The sequence below is a fragment of the Leptonychotes weddellii genome, chromosome 14, assembly GCF_054177405.1.
Source record: "Leptonychotes weddellii isolate Sample4059 chromosome 14, ASM5417740v2, whole genome shotgun sequence".
Lineage (NCBI taxonomy): Eukaryota > Metazoa > Chordata > Mammalia > Carnivora > Phocidae > Leptonychotes > Leptonychotes weddellii.
In genome coordinates this window covers 74,974,362-74,994,618 of record NC_138382.1, presented here as the reverse complement: position 1 = coordinate 74,994,618, position 20,257 = coordinate 74,974,362, and the positions used below count along the sequence as shown (strand labels likewise).

The 20,257-nt window shown below is 45.0% G+C and overlaps 1 protein-coding gene across 7 annotated transcripts in view; it reads left to right on the top strand.

The window, feature by feature from the left end:
* Positions 1–20,257, top strand: part of FNBP1 (formin binding protein 1) — a 114,987-nt gene that overhangs the window by 90,918 nt on the left and 3,812 nt on the right. For 3 of the 7 annotated variants that reach the window (XM_081803762.1, XM_081803760.1, XM_081803757.1), the window contains 5 exons: positions 7,618–7,727; positions 13,181–13,313; positions 14,724–14,845; positions 15,134–15,270; positions 16,917–20,238. In XM_081803762.1, coding sequence (XP_081659888.1) covers positions 7,618–7,727; positions 13,181–13,313; positions 14,724–14,845; positions 15,134–15,270; positions 16,917–17,095 — 681 coding nt within the window. In that variant the 3' untranslated portion in view covers positions 17,096–20,238. Of the gene's footprint in view, positions 1–7,617; positions 7,728–13,180; positions 13,314–14,723; positions 14,846–15,130; positions 15,271–16,916; positions 20,239–20,257 lie in introns of those variants that run through there. The other 4 variants (XM_081803761.1, XM_081803759.1, XM_081803756.1 and 1 more) reach the window with 2 other exon arrangements.

Sequence of the window (20,257 nt, the reverse complement as noted above, 5' to 3'; positions counted from 1 at the left end):
GTTTCATGATGTTCTGTAAATGTTTAGGAAAAGACCAAAGAATGTCAGTAATCAATAAGTGTACAGGAAAGATGGCTAAGAAAAATATAACCCTTCAAAAACAGTGAAATGAGAAACAAGTTATTATGATGATTTAGAGGAAAATCCCTCTTTTAAAAATTGTAATTAACAAAGTGAATTTTATTTCTTACTCTTTAAATCTGTGCTCAGCAAAAACTCAGTCAAAAATTTTTTTTCTCAATGCTTTGTTTTCCTGAGAGTTAACACACACACGTACACATTCTAGAAGAATTAGTAAATAAATAGAAACACATTTCTGCTTCCTTCGTTTTGGGTCAGCCTGTTCTTAGTGAGGGTCAGATTTGAGGTGCCTTCCTTCAGGAAGTAGAAGTGAACAAAAAGAAAGAAAAAAAAAGAAAAAGGAAATGCATCACAGAAGTAAAATTAGGAAGTTCAAAAATAAAAAACAAATCTGAAGTTTGGGAAATAAATTTGATTTTAAAGCAATCTCAACCCAGAAGGTACACGGATTACAGGGCCCATGATGAAAATGATACTGTCCTTATATTTCCTTTATTCTTACTTTTTAACTTTAAGACTGTTGTGCCAAAGGTAGGAAAAGTGTCCTAGAATAATAGATCTGTGATTTTAACACATCTTTTAATTTATTGTGTTTTGCAGCTTTCAGATCCAGGTTTCAATCCTTTGTTCCTATTACCCGAATGTGTAAATCCTAGGCAGACATTTCTTAGCATAGGCGATTTTGTGTCTGAATAATTAACCAGGATAAAATGTTTTTTTGTTGTGCATCATTGGCATCTGTAAGAAAATTTTGTTTCACTGAACATTTCTAAAGTATGCCACCTGAGCATTATTAACCATTTTCTCATCTTTACCTAAGTCAAGGAAAAATGAAAGTAGATAGTATGGTCTCGGTTTGCAATTTACAAATGTAATTTTGTTGTCTTAAGTTAAGATTTCTGTTTCTGCTCTGGGCAAGGGCCTTCTAAATCTAAAATATGGACCTAGTTCCCCCGTGTTTTAGAGTTCATTGCATGGAAAAATCCCACCGAAGTTGATCAAAAGGTTTGGAAAACCCTTACCGATTGTTTGTCAGATGTTACAATTTCATGGTTACTTTCATTTTGTTTATTTTATCTTGTTCTCTTGCTGATTATTGGCAGACTCAGTCTTTCAGTTTTCACAAAGAACTCATGAAGAGGACGATAGGGAAACCCACGTATGCTTTTGAAGCTAGGGACTATGTTGTAAGTTCACCTGGGACGGCCAGGGCATACAACCTAGCACAGGTACTAACCCCTATGACAGCACCAAGACCGGGGACCTGGCAGTGAAATTCCCCCCGGGGAGACCTGGACAGGGGAAAGGCCTCACTATTAGCATGAATTCAACCCCAAGCTACTTCATCTGGAAAGCTTGGGTGGGAAAGGGAACCCAACTTCCCAAGAACAACCAAGCTGCCTCAAAATGCCAATGGACCGAGCTTGGCTCTGCCCCCGCCTCGCTGATCGTGACTGCCATCTGAGATGTCTGCGGGTGTGATTTTACGATGGGTGTGAATCTCACCCATAAACGCAGCCGCAGAGCGTGGTGCCCGGAGAAGGACACTCTTACACACGGCAGTCGTGTAGCTCGTACGAGGACCCACATCCCCGTTTGAAAGAGGTGGATCCGTCGGGGGGTTATGCCATGACGCTTGGAGAACCAAAACAATCACTGGGGCGTGAGCGAGGTCGTAGAGTAGTCACGTGACTTCCCACGGACCTTCATTAAACACAGTGACTTGGATATTTATTTTCACTGTCCCCTTTCTTCGTACTTGAGGTTAGTACCTGTGACTGAGCAGTAACACATGGACCCGCTGGCTCTGTGACCCCCTCATGTGTTATTGACATGTGTGGCCCCCAAGCCTCTATACTTGTTGCCTGAAACTGACAGCTTTTTAGCTCCTCGGATGTCTCGCAATGCACTTAATGCAGTCTTCACAAGTATTCTCTTAAGTGATTCGGTTCCTAATGTTAAATGATCTAACTGGTGGGCTTACAACTTAAGACCGAAAACCGGTGTAGGATCGTTACAAGAATACCACATCCCGTGATGGTGCTTCTTGTAGATGACCCATTGCTGTCCACTTCAGAACATTGAATCTGTCTTGAAAGTCCGGTACTTCCTGTGGGTCCTCAGATTTATTTGCAATCCTAATGACTCATTTTTTTTTATTATGAAGTGGTAATATTCCTATGCTATTAGTTTTGGTGTTAGAATGCTTCTTTGGGAACGCTTAAGAAAGAATATATAATTGATACATGCATATAAGTAACGGAAGTTAGCCGAATAGAGAACAGGTAGTATACGGAGTTCAAACGTCAGGTCTTTAGACAATAATGCGTGAGAAAACATTTGTAGGGGGTAGTGTGCTTTGTAGGGAAGATATTTGCAAAGTTTTCTGCTGTGCACCCTGAGTGTTGTCTGTAAAGAACTCAAGTCGTGACAAACCGATCTGTGCTAAAGCTCACAGGAGGGGCCCACAAGAACAGTCAGGAGTGTGCATGTACGTACCTCGTTCTCCCAAAATTTTGTCTTACTGCTTCTTTCCTTAAAGTCTTTTTCCCCATAGGGGTGATTTCTTTAAAAGCTTGATGCCAATTTAAAAAGAAGTGTCCATTTTGAGTTCATCTTAAGAATAAGATTTTTAAAATCCGGTTAAGGAATTTTTAACACCCTGCACTCTCAATTTAAAATCAGAGGGCGCTTTCTTTGGTACTTTGTCTCCAACATATTTTTGATCCTGCTGCAGCTGCCTGAACTTTTAGGATTGACGACAGCTAAGTAAAAATTCACCGCGCTCTCAAAACACTGCTTTCCAGCCATAGAGCATGTCTCACCTGTTAACGAAGAGCCACATGTTTCTTTTTTTCTAATTTGGAGATGCCTTTTAATCTGTTTTGTGCCCAGTAATCGCTCTACCTTTGCTAATCTCCAGGCCCAGCAAAATTGCACCAGCTGTCTCCTGATAATTGTCAGGAAACCCATAGCAAGGAGTTCCCCTGGGTAGTTGAGATAATTGGCTCTCTGTTTCCTAACAGTAACTTTCAGGGCAGCTACCCCTGTTAGTTCCCCAAGTGCTGTGTAAGCCCCGTGGGTAGGGCTCAGAGTGGATGGAGAGCCCCTGAATACACCTTCCACCGTGCCGGGGCATGGCTAGCGGTGCCAGAGTGTCGTCCTGCCTCCAGCCTGGTGCAGAGAGGCTTTTGGGATCCTGCAGATGGTTTCCTAGAGCAACTTCCAGCCCCTAGTTACCTGTTCACCCATTCAAAGTTTGCCTTCATGCCTTCGAGAAACGCCAGTGTTCGCATTTATTAGAGTTCCTCAAGATAAATACATTACTTGTACGTTGTGGAAACAATTGCTCTTGAGACGCCCCCTGTAAGTAAAACTCTCCATGTGAAACGTGGTGAACAAAAGGCGATGTGACTCTTTTTGTCTTTTATTATCAGCATGTGTCACCAACTGCAAACTTATTTTAGCTTATATCCAGGCTGATGTGATCCACACAGAACTGTGAACAGAAACTCTCCTTTTCTATCTTTATTCTTTGCCCTGGTAACGTGGCAGCTAAAGGAAGGTTTTGGCAGGGGCCAGCCCCTCTTGTGAACGTTTGCACAGATCCGCTGCAAGTCATTTTCACAAGCGACAGGTGAATTTATGTGTTATGTTAATACGATGCAACTGACCAAATTCCTCTTCTTCTGATGTGTTGTCTCTCTCTTTCTTTTTTTCCCGTTACCTCTTCAATTTTTACGTGAAGCTTTCTCTCAAGCTGGTAAGCACAATTATTCTATGCATGTCCCGAATCTAATCAGGTTTTTTGGTGTATGTTTCTGTTGCGTGTGCTTTCGTTGGTGTTTCTTCGTTAGACCTTTGCAATCCAAAGGTCCAGAATCTACGAGGGGCGATCTTAATCTTTTCAAGTTGCTAAGAAAATTAACGCTTAACTCATGATTTGGTTTCCTTTCTTATTGGGGCCTTAAGAGGAGGACAGATGTTAATAAACTTTATTTAAATGTGAGCATAAATATAAATATTCGATATCGGGGAGTTTATTTATTGGATCATTTGGAATAAAAGTAAATTTAACAGCTAAAGATGCTCCTCCCTGGGAGCCACAGAAGCAGATGAAAAACACGGAAAGCCTGAGGGAGACGTGCAGGAATGGTGCCAGTCTCAGACTCAGGTCCAAGGCAGCCTGCAAGATTCGCAACCAATGGGATCTTGAAGTTGCAACATAAATACGTGGGTGCCTTGTGCATAGCTGATTTAAGAAATCACAAGATGACTTTATGGACAGTTAAAAGAGCCTCCTAAGCCTTTCTAAAATAATTTACTTAGTATTCTATGTTGTTCCTACCTAATTGCATAGCCCTAGTAAACAGACTAATCATTAAACTTATTAAAAGAAACCCTTAACTCTATAACCCCTAACTATACTTGAGTAAGTTCTCAACACCACAGCTGAGAATGTCCTAAAATTATGGACAGTGATAAGCTGCAACAATTCAACCAGGAATGAGGTCAGCTACTTTATGCACTGCTGTTGATGATGCAGGATAATAGTTTCTGGTTGTCCTGATATACACATTTGTATGTGTGTACATGGATACATATATGTGTGGATATCCAGAATTTTTTCAACCTGACTCAGTATTTGGCAACCAACCCGACCCTAGAGAAAACAAATATTTTATTAAATGGAACATTTCTTAGACTGTGAAATAAAATCCCCAGACGAGTCCTTAATTAAGGTCTCTACGAGAAGGAAAACATTCTAAATGTTTCAATGAACTGCGTTCGGTGGCAGCATGAATTTGGGAGAAACTGGATCCATTAAGTAGGAGTCTCTCAGGTACCAGGGTTTCTTCTTTGCCCTTTCTGTATTTCTTCTTTTGCTGAGGGGCTAGCAGCAAAAGCTAATAGTATTAATAAATTAGGCGGTCTTTCTGTCTGAGATAAAAATCACTTGACCAACCTGGTATTGAATTGTTGCTTTATACCATTACTTGGAAGCCAGTAAAAAAGTGAAGCATTGCCTGGGGTGAAAAAAAAGTGTGAACTCTCAAGAAGCAGCTCATGCTTGTGCTATTGGGGAGAGATGCTCAGAAGCAAGCGTTTGAGTCCAGAAGTGTGAAACAAGGTCCTCCTAGAGGCTTAGCCACTTAAAATAGCCATATACGCGTTGACCCCCTCTTGCAAAACCAGCGCCACCTCTGGGGCCAGTCTCTTTCCAAACTGGGCCACTCCAAAGATTTCAGAAAGTCTGCTCTGACTCAAAGCTAGAAATATAAATTCCTTCATGGCAAAATGAATCATAGGTCAGAATATGGTTTAAAATAATCCAAGCCTTAATGGCCTTTTAAGGTACTTCCAGACACCTGACGCACCTTTGGATCTAGAAGAAGCCGTGACCTGAATCTCCAAGGGCAATGCAAAGTTTGAGGCACGGTTCGCGAGATTAGTTTCTAGATAACAATACAGAAACACAGACTACCTATTGAAAGGGACCTAATTCGTTCATTTATTATTTAATGGGTTTTAGTTCTCGTAAATAAAGTTAAATTTTTTGCTGTAGAGGGTATCTGTTAATAAGTCACAAGTGCTGTTTATACACTGCAAACCTTCCACCTGCTCACAGTCTACACCTGTGTCCCATACGGTAGCCACCCATCACGTGTGCCTATTTAAATGTTCGTGAATTAAAATCCAGTAAAAACGTAAAATTCAGTTCCACAGTTGCACTGGCCGTGTTTCAAATGCTCAGTAGTCATGTGTAGCTACCGTATTCACCAGTGCAGAGATGAGAACTTTTCCATTCTTTGTAGAAAAAATTCTTTGGGGCTCCTAGCCCGTCGTTAGGCTTCGGAACTATTGACGAATTAACACTGAGCGCTCCCTGGATTTCCCGGCTTCTGAAGCAGCGCGTCTTTTGTTTTGTTGCATTCCAGCACCTAAAAACAAAACAAAACAATCCCCTGAATTTTGGAAAACATGCTCATGTGATTTAAGTAAAATCAGCATGAATACAAGGTATTGTGCTTTCAGGCTCGGTGACGGAGCTGAGCGAAGTGAAAAGCACACGGTTCAGGCTCCAAGTATTCCAACACGATAATCACATAGGGGACAGAAAAAACAAGCCTGATTTATTTCTACCCTGAAGATGAGTTTGGTTCATCTAAGCCTTAGAGGCAACTGAGCTTGCTTGGCTTGCCGTGAGGGACTAGCCACTTGTGTTGTGGTTTCACTCATCTCTCCCTCTCTTTCTCTTACGCACGGACACACGTACACACGCACGCACGAGTCTAAGAACATCAGCTGAAAGGCCTGTGCGTGGCCTTCGGCTAAACTCGGCTGCCTCACACGCTCCCAGCACAGCCCTGGCATTCTGTCCTAAGCAGCCGAGGAACCTGGTCACAAGCACTATGTCAGCTGCTTGGCAAATTCAGCTCAGTTTTGGAATTATATTACCCGGGTCCTCTCTTCCACCCACGCCCCCAAGCCAGCCTGTTTCATTGGTTCGAAAGTAAAATCTCTTCTAAAATTCCTTGGCTTCTCCCTGGCGATTGAATAGGTGTCTCTTTCTTTATGAAAATCGCTTCATTGAAGCAAAGGCACTTGATCACCGACAGCTTCAGCCGCAGCTTCTGACACGTAAGCATCTGCAGGAGTCTGGAAGCTCGCTGTTGATGTGTTCTACTGCAATCGCCTGCACCGAGGAAAGCTACTAATTGTTTCTGAAAGGGGATCAAGATATCCAAATAGGCTCCTTCTGCTGGATTGGAAACAGCTGGCTTGGATTTCGGGCGCTGGGAAGTTGGTGTGGAGGTCGGGGGGCGCATTCTATGTGGATTTGCTGAGGTCACCCTACAGATGTCAGAAAGGAGTGGCCAGACTTTGAGAGGCCGCGGAGGGGAGAGTGCAGGGGGTGGTGGAGGGGAGAGAGGGGGAGAATAGATGTTTTAATGTCCTTCCCCCCACCACATTCTCTGAGGAACCAGACGTCCCATCTGTCACTTGGTGGGGATGGAAACTTTTGGCCTCAGCCTGTGTGGCGAAGTGGAAAGACTCCGAGTAGGGAGTAAAACAGTGCCTTCGACATGAGACCGTTGATGATGGGGGCACTTGTCCCTGTGTTGTATGAGGGAGCAGAAACCTCAAACTTCCTTCACGCTCCAGTGTTGGCTACCAGCACTGACGGGCAAGTGAAGAATCTGCCTCAGACTTTGTTTTTCATCGATTCTCTTGGGGGCGGGGGGGGCAGAATTTTTTCTTCCCCTCCCTCCTCCTGCAGCCTTGCTCCTTGCCTTGGCGGAGGTGGTTTGGCCAGCAAGCCTGGACCCCGAACCGGTGTGTGGGACTTTTTTGCAGTTTGCATGCACTGATCTTGCATCTCAGCTGGGTGTCATGGGAAAGAGCTTCCCTTTAGTTCATGAGAACACATGCAGACATCTGCATCCCCTGGTGTCTGGGGAATGTGTCCTGCGGGCTTCACTCGGTGTCTGTCCTCAAGGAGGAGCGCCGGCTCATGCCTGTTTGCATTTGCAGGGCGCCACGCCAGAGGATTTCAGCAACCTCCCGCCCGAGCAGAGAAGGAAAAAGCTGCAGCAGAAAGTCGATGAATTAAATAAAGAAATTCAAAAGGAGATGGATCAAAGGTAGAGTGGAGCGATACTACTTATTTAGAAATTCAGGTTCAGTGTGGAAAGATGGGAAATCCTAAAACAGCTTCAAGAGAAGTGATTATTTCAGCCGTGTGTTTTTTTCATGGAGGGTCTACTGGATGGCTTCATTACAGATCGGGAGAATTCTTTTAACAAATAGGTTTTACTCTCAGTTTGGAGAACAAAATACATTTGGCTATCTTTTTTTTTTCTGTATTTCTGTACTTTTTTTTAATTTTTATTTCTCTTTAAGTTTTAAATTTTAATTCCAGTTATATTAGTTTCAGGTGTACAATATGGTGGTTCAACACTTCTACACATGACTCGGTACTCGTTACGATAAGTGTCCCCTTAGTCTCCTTCACCTGTTTCACCCATCCCCCACCCTCTTCTTTTTTTCTTAATCTTACGTATGTAGCTGAGTTTTTTGTACAAATGAGGAAGAGATACGTGGTGTGAATCCTGCCCCCTTCCCTTGCCCCACGTTCTAGCTTTGGGTCTAAAATGTCCTTGTCTTTCTGTTTGAGGATAAGTGACAGTCAACCTTTCCAGAGGTTCCCGTGTCTCCTTATCTTGTTATAGAGCATACTGATAGTGTCTAGAAAACAGATCATAGTATGTCTTATTACACACACACCACCGGCCATCAGAGTTATGATGTTTGCCTGCTCTTGAGAAGCTTCTGCATCAGGATCCCACTGCTGGGGTTCCTGGTTTTCTGAGCTGTTTTGTAAGTTTGATCCCAGGATGGTATATATGCAAAAAATAATAAGAAAAGATTTGATACCTCTTCATTTGCGCTTCCCTTCCCACATTTATAACCTGTAGATCTTTTCTGTCACTTAGGGGTTACTTGCTAATGAATCTGATTGAAAAACCACTTTATTATTTGTCTCTCACCTTATAAATTCTCAGAGTGAATTAGGTGAATCATTCATCTATTTGAGATTTTCTAAAAGATAACTTGAGATTTTGTGCCCTGTACACAGGCCAAAAAGTGATTCTACATAAATTTAGTTATGGCGGGGACACCTGGATGGCTCAGTTGGTTGAGCGACTGCCTTTGGCTCAGGTCATGATCCTGGAGTCCTGGGATCGAGTCCCGCGTCAGGCTCCTGGCTCAGCAGGGAGCCTGCTTCTCCCTCTGGCTCTCTACCCTCTCATGCTGTTTCTCTCTCTCTCTCAAATAAATAAATAAAATCTTAAAAAAAAAAAAAAATTTAGGGCGCCTGGGTGGCTCAGTTGGTTAAGCAACTGCCTTCGGCTCAGGTCATGATCCTGGAGTCCCGGGATCGAGTCCTGCATTGGGCTCCCTGCTCAGCGGGGAGTCTGCTTCTCCCTCTCCCGCTCCCCCCTCTTGTGCTCTCTCTCTCTCTCACTCTCTCTCTCAAATAAATAAATAAAATCTTTTTTAAAAAAATTTAGTTACAGCGAAGCTGGGGTTAAAATTTGGTTATGCAAAAAGCCAAGAAACAAACAAAATTGGGGAGGCAGTACAGTTTAGTACATGGCAAAAGAAAAGTAGTTGCTTATTCGTTTACTTCTGGTAGAGCAACTCCTGAAAAATGGGTGGTTTTATTTATTTTTATTTTTTATTTTTTTAGAGCGAGAGAAATCGTGGGGGTGGGGGCGTACAGAGGCATAGGGAGAGAGAGACTCTCAAGCAGACTCCACACCCAGTGCAGAGCCCAATGCGGGGCTCAATCCCACGACCCTGAGATCATGACCTGAGCCGAAATCAAGAGTCAGATGCTGAACCGACGGAGCCACCCAAGCGCCCCAAATGGGTAGTTTTATAAACCCTGGTACAGTGCCTAACAAACAGTGCATATAATTAACTTCGGTTTTGTTTTGTGTTAGAAATACACCTCATGAGATGAAAATTTTCTTTATCCTTTTTATTACATGTGGGACCATATATAAAAAGGGTCATGTATATATAAACCAGTTAAATCTCGGGGTGTTGAATAAGTAATATTCTGTATGGGAGTAAGAAGTTCTGGCTCGGGTATTTGAAACGACATTGAAGAAGGTCGTGGACAGGGCGCCTGGGTGGCTCAGTTGGTTAAGCGACTGCCTTCAGCTCAGGTCATGATCCTGGAGTCCTGGGATCGAGTCCCGCATCAGGCTTCCTGCTCAGCAGGGAGTCTGCTTCTCCCTCTGACCCTCCTCCCTCTCCTGCTGTCTGTCTCTCATTCCCTCTCTCAAATAAATAAATAAAATCTTTAAAAAAAAAAAAAAAAAGAAGGTCATGGACACTACTGTCCAATAGTTATACAGAAAAATTTCTCTGCCACTTGGGTTGTGGCCGCGGAAGCTGGCTAACCTTTTAACCCTCACAGCGGCCTTGCTGGTAAGAAGGCAAATCCAGTTTGACCATTTACTTGATGACTGTTTATTGAGCATTTACTGTGTACAAGGAAGTATCCTAGATCCTGGGAATAAAGCGATGAACAAAACACATGAAAACCTCTGCTCTCATGCAACTTACGTTTTGTACAAGAGGGACGAGGCAGGACTAATCAAAAGCACAAAGTGTGAGGGCAGATTTAAAACACCCTGGGGTTCAGGGGTGCCCGGCTGGCTCAGTCAGAGGAGTGTACGACTCTTGATCTCCAGGTTGTGGGTTCGAGCCGCACGTGGCATACAGAGATGACTTAAATAAATAAAACTTAAAAATAAATTAATATACCCTGGGTTCAAACCTGGTTCCGCCTATTTCTGTTGCAGACTTTGGATAAGCTTCTTAACCTCTTCTTGATCTTAACCTCTTAACTTTACCTCGGTTTCCTCATCTTGAAAAGGAAGTTAATAGTGAGGATTAAATGTGTCAGTGTATGGAGGTGCTTGGACCAATGCCTGGCACATAGTGTGTATAAAATAAAATGAATATGTTCAGTGTCAACAGACTACATGTCCCAATTAGATTTTCAGACTGAAAAACAAACAACCCAAAATCCACCTGTATGCTACCTACAGAAGGCACATCTAACTCATAAGGTATAAAAAAATAACATACCTCATAAGGTATAGACAGATTGAAAATAAAAGAATGGAAAAAGATACACCACCCACGCACTGGTTGACCAGTGCCAGCCAGAGGAAGACTGACTTTCAGGCCAAAAAAACCCTCAAACTATTAAGCTCCAGAAGGTCAACTTCATAACATTAAATGCTTTGAGTAACAAACAGCCCAGTTTAAAGCTGTAGGACTGTCTGATCTCAAAACATAAAAAAGGTTATACTATTAACCCTTTGCCATGAGTATGTACAAGAAATACAAACACATCACTGTTGGGGGAGATGTTTAATGCACTTCTCTGAATAACTAGTAAAACAAATTAACAGATTCAGGGTAGAATATTTAAATAATATAATTGACAAAATCGACCTCAATCATGTCTATCCAATAATTGCATGGTGCACATTCTTTTCAAGCACACACACAACATTTCCAACAATTGAGCATATCCTGTTTTCACAAAGCAAATCTCAACAAACATCCAAGGGTAGACACCATTCAAGGTGTGTTCTCTGAAGCCTGCAGTAAAGCTGGGTACCAATAACAAACATTTAGAAATTAAGAAATGTAGCCCTAGATAACTCAAAGACTAAAGAAGAAATCATAAGAGACATTGGAAACACATACCTGTACCCTGAAACAAATAATACATTATATGTTAAAAAAAAAAAAAAAGAAATACACTGACAGCACAACAAAGAGGAAAAAAAAGAGAGACATTGGAAGATACTGGAGCAGAGCTGAACCTGAACCCATATTCTATACATCAGTTACTGGGCTGTCACTAAGGCAACACTCATAAAGGGAATGATACCCTTCCATATGTATTAAAAACAAAAAACACTAAACATCAGTGAGCTAAGTGTCCATCTCAAGAAGTTAGAAAAAGCACAGCAAATTGAACCAAAGAAAACAGAAGCAAGAGTGTAAATTAGTGACATAGAAAAACATACGCACTCAACAAAGAGGATCAACAAATCCAAAAGTTGGTTCCTTGAAAAGATGAACAAAATTAAACTTCTGGAGAGACCTACCAGGAGAGACAGGAGGAGAAGAATCAAAGGTAATGAATCTCGACAAGTCTTTTGAGAAGTTTTGCAGAGAGGTAGGACAGTAGCTCGAGGTGTAGGCATAAAGTCAAGAGAGGAATTTGGTAAAGGTAGACACTACAGCTTGTTTGTAGTAAGAGCATTTATTCATCTCAGATACTTACTGAGCATCTACTGCGTGCCATGTAGTGTCCCGCCACTGGGGAGATACCAAGTTAACAAAAGAGCTTGAGCCCGAGAGCTTCCATTCTAGTAGGAAGAGACCGACAATAAACGATAACAAGCATAGTAACAACTTACATAATGTTGGAAAGCGATACACGCTGTGGGAAAGAAGGAAGTGGAGAAAAGTCAGGGGGCGCGGGGAGTGCAGGTGGAGGGGGAGGGCTGTAGTGGAGATGGGACCTCAGGGAAAGTGAACAGTCAGTACCCACAAAGGAGCAGCGGGTCAGAAGGGCTCAGATGCGAGGGGATGGGCCCAGGCCTGGTGAGGACTCATGGAAATTCTCTTCCTGTTATTTCTGTATTTTCAGTTAAACTATTTCCCATGACTCAAAATAGGGTTTGGTTCATTGGTCTTATGTTGTATAACAGGTTGAGGCTGCCTTTTACTGAAGCTCATTAAAATTGGCCCCCTTACCAGCTGCAGAGTCATTTGCTCTAAACTTTTAACACCTCGAACCCTACTGAAAGTCTCTCAGAACCAGAGTTCAGAATTAATAGAGCTCTTTGGTCCCAGGGATAACCCCAAGCTTGGCTGCAGCACTCCTGTGGGGATTCATTTACTCAGGTTGCTGTGGGCGGGCCGCCAACACGATTTCAGGAAGGGTGTGGGATCTTGCGATATGTAGCTTTGAGGCTCAGTTACCTGCCTGTCATGGATACCAACTGTGGGTTTGGTTTCTTAATAGTTGAAAGAGTGTGTAATAAAATTTCCAAAGCAGTTAACCGTGCTTCTCCATGAGGGGAACATATGGTAGCCCACAAGACCAGGATGCGGGCTGGAGCTTCGGTTTGCACGAAAAATGTGCGCCTGGGTATTTGGGCTTTGTTTGTTTTTGTTGTTGTTTGGGGCAAAAGGCAAAGGCACAGGATTGATTTATGTTTCTCAGTTGCTGAGGGCAGAGGGAGGTACCACATACCGTTCAGAAAAGGCAACCAAAATTTTCATATCCATCTCTGGATTATACAGACCTCGGGAGCAGAATTCTTACGGAGTTTTAGGATGAAAGTCGGCCCCAATACTCCCTTCCAACCCACGTGGTGACATCGCCTTCCCGCGCTCCCATTCACACGGCATGCAAGATGATGGGAGAATACACTAGGCGGGTGACATTCACCTTTACCGTGTCCTGCTCCCTCTTTTTTTTTTTCAGAGATGCCATAACAAAAATGAAAGATGTTTACCTGAAGAATCCTCAGATGGGAGACCCAGCCAGTTTGGATCACAAATTAACCGAAGTCAGCCAAAATATAGAGAAACTGCGGCTAGAATCCCAGAAATTTGAGGTATGAAAACGCTGTGGGTGGTGAAAAGCTCTGTTGGAAAAAAAAGAAAGCGAGGAAGGGCTGTGGATGCTGTAGAACACCAGCGATTCGTGCAAGAGATGCGGCTGGAGGGTGTCGGGGGGGCTTGGCAAGTTGTGATAAAAGGAAAAGTGGTCACCCACCAGCTGTTCTGCCCCTCGGCATGCCCTCTGCCCAGGATGTCCCCTAAAACCGACATGCACGGTTGTATTTGGACGCGTTGTTCTTTGGTTTAAGTGCTTCGCTTAGTCGGTCCTGTTCCAGCGCCTGTTGATAATGGATATAGCTGCCAGTGTGCCCTTGTGAATCCAGAAGTGAAAAAAAATCAAGTCAAATACGTTATGGTTCTTACAAAGGACCCATCATCAAAGGGTCATAGAGGTGACAACCTCTGAGAGACACAAATTAGAAATGAGTAGGAAAAATAAATAATAAATGTTTTAAGGAGGGAGAGAGAAGCACTCGAGAGCTGTGGACAGAAGGCTTCTTTTACCCACAAATTTCGAGGCTACAGAACATGGAAAAATATATCAGTGACTGATCGCTCCAGTCGGAATCGGTTACTTCTAGCAACGAAGGGTCAGATGCAGCTTTTTAAGATTCTTCCTAGAATCCGTCAGTCAGTTACTACTGTTGGAGGGTTTAGAACCTAGAAATGTTCCTTCCTGGTCATTGTTATCCTTTGGCCTTTTTTACACTATTTCAAATGTTGCCCAAGATAATTTTATCTTTTATCTTATTTGATTTCCTGTATATACGTTTCTTTACTATTAAAAAGAGTGACATACTCCTCAAAACAAGAAAAGGTGAGTGTAGCTTTCACACTGAGTCACCGCTGACGTGCGGCGGGAGTCTCCTCTTCTCCGGTGGGATCTCACGGTCACAAACTTTTGGAACCAGAAGGAACTAGAAGCGACTTACCTGAAATCACACAGCTGTTTTAAAAAGCCCAAGAGTAGAGGGGCACCCGGGTGGCTCAGTCGGTTAAGCGTCCGACGCTTGATCTCAGCTCAGGGCTTGATCTCATGGTTGTGAGTTCAGGCTCTGCATCGGGCTCCACCCTGGGCATGGAGCCTACTTTAAAAAAAAAAAAAAAAAAAGTTAAAAAAAAAAGCCCAGGAGTCTAACACAGTCCAGCGCTCTTTCTGCCCCATTGTGACAGTTGCCTAAACACGTTTGCTTCTACTTCTCCAACGTGAGATGCACTAGGAGCAGTTGCCTGTGGGTGCCTTATACAGCTGAATGCAGAGACCCTAGAGACCCCCCCGTGTGGTCCTTCTCGAGTCTCAGCTTCAGTGACCATTGAGCCCCCCGAATTTGGGGCCTGTAAGACTCCCTGGCCGGGCCCTCAGCTGAGCTCAGAGCAGCGTCTTTGGTGGCTTTTGCTCGCAGGCCTGGCTGGCGGAGGTGGAAGGCAGGCTGCCGGCACGCAGCGAGCAGGCCCGCCGGCAGAGTGGAATGTTCGACGCCCAGAACCCGGCCACGGTCAACAACTGTGCCCAGGACCGCGAGAGGTACAGTATCTGTACCGTGCCTGGCGTCCGGCGGGGAGCAGGTTTGCTTTGTGTTCGGGGCCCGATTCTGGAGGCTGCAGACGAGCGTGCGGCACTTGCTCTGTTGCCAAGAGCCCAAGAGGCCTGACCTGCCCCTTCCCCACCGCGCGGGTCCCCAGTGCCGCGTGGGGCGGCGACGGAGCACGCGGGTGACCTGCGATGGCCTTGGTGACGGCAGTCCGGGGGTGGGGTGCAAGCGCGTCACTGGGCAGTCGCTATAGTTGCTGTGTGGTTTCCTTTCTTGAGCAGCCCGGATGGCAGTTACACGGAGGAGCAGAGTCAGGAGGGTGAGGTGAAGGTGCTGGCCACGGACTTCGACGACGAGTTTGATGAGGAGGAGCCCCTGCCCGCCATCGGGACCTGCAAAGCCCTCTACACGTTCGAAGGTGACCTGCGTCCGCCCGGTTCCCCGCTTGCGCACGCTGTCCCTCCTCCTGCTGTGATCTTCTTCCAGATCTTTCTCTCTCGTCTTACCCTATCGTTCTGCTCACCGTCATCATCATCATCATTTGGTTCATGGCTGCACGTTTTGCCTGTTGGTCCGTACAATGGAACAGTTTCCGTGCAGCTTACTTGTAGCAGATAGCGTGAAATGATGATTTCATCCGTTCGTCCAGTATTTCCGGGAGCTCCTGTCTTGTAAAGCCCCCAAAGGGGTGGGATACGGGCGGGTCGGTGTGGCATCTGCCCCCGGAGAGAGCAGACACACATTTGGGGGAGGTCAGCTGACAGCACTTACAGAGGTGGGGTCCGGAGCCATGGGGGTTCGTGGGACTGCGAGCTCACTTCCTTAAGAGAATTAATTCAGGGAACTCTCCAGGCTGCTCTGCACCCGAGGCAGGGAGGTGAGAGAAGCAGGGGCCCGTGTGGCTGGAGCTTAGACGTCTTGGGTAGGAGTAGTGGAATCTGAGGCTAGGAATGGTGTCCTTGAGCGGGGAGGTGGGCAAGAATCGTTTGGATTGTTTTGGGCCACAGTCGAGGAGCTATTGAAAGCGTTTGAGCAGGGAGTTGATACCGTTAGAGCTGTACCTTAGGACATGTATTGTCCCGTGTGTGGGGCCCATCGGAGAACAGGGATGAAGGGCTCGAAAGACTAGCCTGAAGTTGCCAGAACGATGTCCCGTAGAAAGATATTAAGGATGCTGTGGAAGAAGCGTCCGAGCTCAGGGAGGTTTGCGAAGCCCTGGGACAGATGGATCTTCCAGAGCTCCTCACGACAGACCACGTGTTCAGTGCGACAAGAAAGCACCAGGTTCAATGTCGCCAACTTAACCCCATTCCCGCGCCCCGGCTCCCCCCCCACGGCCCCCCTGTGAGCAGCTCCCCAGACAGTCTGCCCTTGAGAATTCTGTGTGAGCAGTGGGGCGCTATACTTGGGCAGTTATCTTAGCAAGTGGTCGTGGGGGCCCCCGTTATTAAAGAGTGGGCCCAGAGAGGTCACGGTCAGCAAACTGCTCAGGCCCCTGGCTGACTGGAAGCAGGGAACAAAGACGGGAGGAAAGGGAGCGGATTCCTGAAGGTGCCCTCCTGGGGGCCCCCTGAAGTGGAAAGGTAGGAGAAAGATGTAGTTTGGGAAGAGACACAGCGAGGCCAGGTTTAAGAGCCAGGGCCGACGTTGGAAGTGGACACGTGTTTCGGGCCCAAGAAGGGGAAGCTTAGCTACCGGCAAGAACCGGGATGGGAGAGAGAGAAGTGGGGATAGTGTCTGAAAAGGTGTCATTTGAGGCCACAGGTGGTATGCTCCCCGTGAGAGACAGAGGAAGGGCAGAGCAAAGATGTCCCCTGGGGAAGCACCTGGCTTCCCGGGGTCGGGGGGAGGGGGCGGCTCTGGGGTAGCTGGAGAAGGGTCCCGGAGAGCTGCAGTGGGGGGCCTGGAAGCTTCTGCGTGGTAGGAGGAGCCCTTGCAGGGCAACGGGGGAGGGGTCCGTGCATCTGTCGCTCGCCCGCTGCACCTCTTTCATTGCCAAGCTCCCTGTTTGCGCTCCGCCTGGATGTGATGAGAAGCTGACTTATTCTGATCTTGCTTCTCCAGGTCAGAATGAAGGGACCATCTCCGTGGTTGAAGGAGAAACACTGTACGTGATCGAGGAAGACAAAGGCGACGGGTGGACCCGCATTCGGAGAAATGAAGACGAAGAGGGTTATGTCCCCACTTCGTACGTCGAAGTCTATTTGGACAAAAATGCCAAAGGTGCTAAGACTTATATTTAATACAACTTAAAAAAAAAAAAAAACTGTAAAAAAAAAAAAATTGGAGTTGTCTCTCCCCACAACTATGACTGTTCCCGACGGTTCTTCCAAAGCGTGGCTGGAGGATACCGGACCGGAGTGCCTGTTGTCACATGGCCACGCGGTGGGCTTGTAGGCATTCGACACCCGAATTTCAATGGCTAGTTTTGACTATAATCACGTTTCACTTGCTCATGAAATATGACGCGGAAAGCTGCCAACTGCCAATTTACAATTCTGTCATTTGAAATCGGATAAACAGTTCTTCTGGCAGTATCTGTAGGTATCCAAAAAAAAAAAAAAGAAAGTTGCCTTCTAGCTTCTAATCGCTATTTCTGAATTTAAAGGTCCACACACATCAGAGGGGTGGGTAAGACTTCAGTTCTATCTCCAGTTCTATCTCGCAACTGCCGTAAATGGAACCCCCTTAGAAAGTGTTACATTTTGTAACTTAATAACTTGAACTACGCTAGTTTGTTTAATCTTACAATCATTTGCTTTGGAGGAAATCATAAATAAAACCTCCCCCTCCTTGAGGAAAGAGTAAGACGAGTCCTATATTGGTACTAAACGTGTGTATTTTTCCTTAAACGTGTTTAAGATCATTGGTAGATCGCCGTGATTATCCTCTCCCCTCCGCACGATCCCAGACAACCGACTGAAATCTGGAAAAGCTTGGTTAACAATTAACCAGTTGACTTTTACAGGAGACCACTGAGCTCCCCGCTGCCACTGACAGAGTCGATCAGATGCCCTGGTGCTGTTTCGATCACTTACAAAAAACAGCGTTTCTGTTGGAGGTTTTGTGGCAAGTGGAGCTGTATTCAGCTCACACTTCCCCAGGTGGGGCTATAAATAGCAGCAGCTGCTTCTACACGCAGACCCCAGCTCCTCACTTCACAGAGGTGTTTGGGGTTTTTGGTTGGTTTGTTTGTTTGTTTTTAATCCTTGACATCTTTAAGACCCAAAATATGAATTTACTGAAAATCGTTTTATATAATGAACTATAGCCAGACTAAAATAAAGTATTTCACCATCTTGAAAGGGATCTGGGTCACGTGGGGATTTGCATTTTTAAATTGGCAACATAGGTAATGAAATCGATCACATGCATAGAGATGGGTACCCAGCCCAATGTGTGTGCCCATTTCAAGAATCTACCCTGAGGTCACGGAGAACCAGCTATGAATGGCTCACAATAAAGGTGTCAAGTTCCAATTTACTTTTTATTTGGCTTTGAGAATTATTTATTCATGTCCTTCCTACTTTTAAATAGGAAATTAGCTCCTTGCTTTTACATCGTGAGCTCCTTTTATAAGCTCAAGTCGATTCAAAGCTGATTCTACCAAAAAAAAAAAAAAGCCGGTTTAAAAACCAACAGCTGCTTATCATCGGGGTGTGGCACCTGGCCAGAGTTATAGGTGCTTGTTGTAGATTCTAGCAGAAAGTTTGCTACATTCCCCAAGGACCACCAAAATGGAATTTAGTAAATGTTAATGACAGCCTGATTTTTAAAACACGTTTTATTGTTAAGTAATGACAGATTGCCAGGAAGCTGTAAAGACAGTCCAGAGCCATCCCGTGTACCCTTCAGCCGGTGTCCCCCCAGTGGTGACTTCTGACGTAATGGTAGAATAATGCCCAAAGCAGGAAACTGACATCGGTCCGCCTGCTTATTAAAATATCATTTTGTGATTCAGATTTCTCTTGCCTTGTTCTACCTTTGCCGATGTAATGTCGATAAAGCCATTCACCCTGGACCCCAGACCTCTCAGGAAAATCATTTCTGTTCCCCTTTTTAAATATTTGCCACAAGTAACTCAGCTGGCCCTGAAACCACGGGGATCCCTCTTCACGAGCTAGGGGAGGTTACAGCACTAGGCACGGACCCAGGCGAACGGGGGACCTCAGATATTAAAACCGGAGCTTTCTGTCCGATGATGGGACTCATTTCCAGCCTGTGAACTGCTACAGGAAGCAAACCAAACACTGAAAAAGTCTTAAAATGGCCGAGACAACGTGAGCCTTTGGAAGCCTCCCTTGGAAAGTATGGCATTCCATGACGTTGTTGTGGGCTTATTTAGGTTTTTGTGTTTTTTGTTTTTTCCTTAACAGTTGTGCAAATTTGATTCAGAAAATGGCTCAGTTGGTTTATGGGGGGCGGGGGGGCGTGTGTGGGTTTGGGCGTGTAATTGGATGCTCATGATTTTAAGTTGTGTGCCTCAGGCCCTTAGCACAGGCAGCTGCGGAGGAGGGACAGAACAAGTGTGCCTTGGTGCCCGCCGCCGGTCAATGCACCGAGTATTAGGAGAAGTCCTGAAACCATTCCCAAAGAATCAGAATTCCCATTTCTGCCCAGAGCATACTCTGGTTTTTTCTACCCTCCCCCCCACCCCCGGTTATCTGCTAAAATGAAAGAAGTCAAGTCTCGGCTTGTGGGTAAAGTTTTCTCCTTTTATTTTAGAGACACATTTAGAGATTACTCGTGTACGCGTAGAAGCCTGTCTTCCCCACCTGGTTTCTCAATCTGCTCGGCACCCCCAAGAACACTGTCCCCCCAACCCCTCCCAGCCCGCGGGGAACTCAAAGCGGCTGTTCTGTGCCCGTGCACACGTGTGTGTGTGTGTGTGTGTGTGTGTTGTCGTCTACAATGTGACTATTTAATAATTGCCAAAATATTTAGACTAGAGGAACGTCCAATGGGTCAGTTGGATTGTGACTGTCTTTTATGGTTCAGTTTGGTTTTTTAAATTGCTTTCTGTTAAATATGTCCGTAATCCCCCCACCCCCCATCTATTTGTATATAGTGCCATTTAAAAACTAAAAGGATGACTTGAATTCGTTGTTTTAACGTTTGACTCTTTTGTCTGTTTGTTTTATTGGTGCTTCTGCTGCCTAATGACCATTTTTGTTTTTGTACCCGCGGGGGAAGCCGGAAGGACTAGGTCCCCTGCCGGCCACTCCAGACTTGAGTTTATTGTAGACACTTGTGTTCTGAGTAAGTTTTGTTCCAGTATGGCCAACATGATTGTCTCTCTCTCTTCTCACCCTGAAAGAAAAGAATCTGTCTGGCTCCTCTTAGTTGTACCCTCGTATCTGCCTCTCTAATAAACGTATTTTTCTCAGCGTTGTGTATTTTAAATG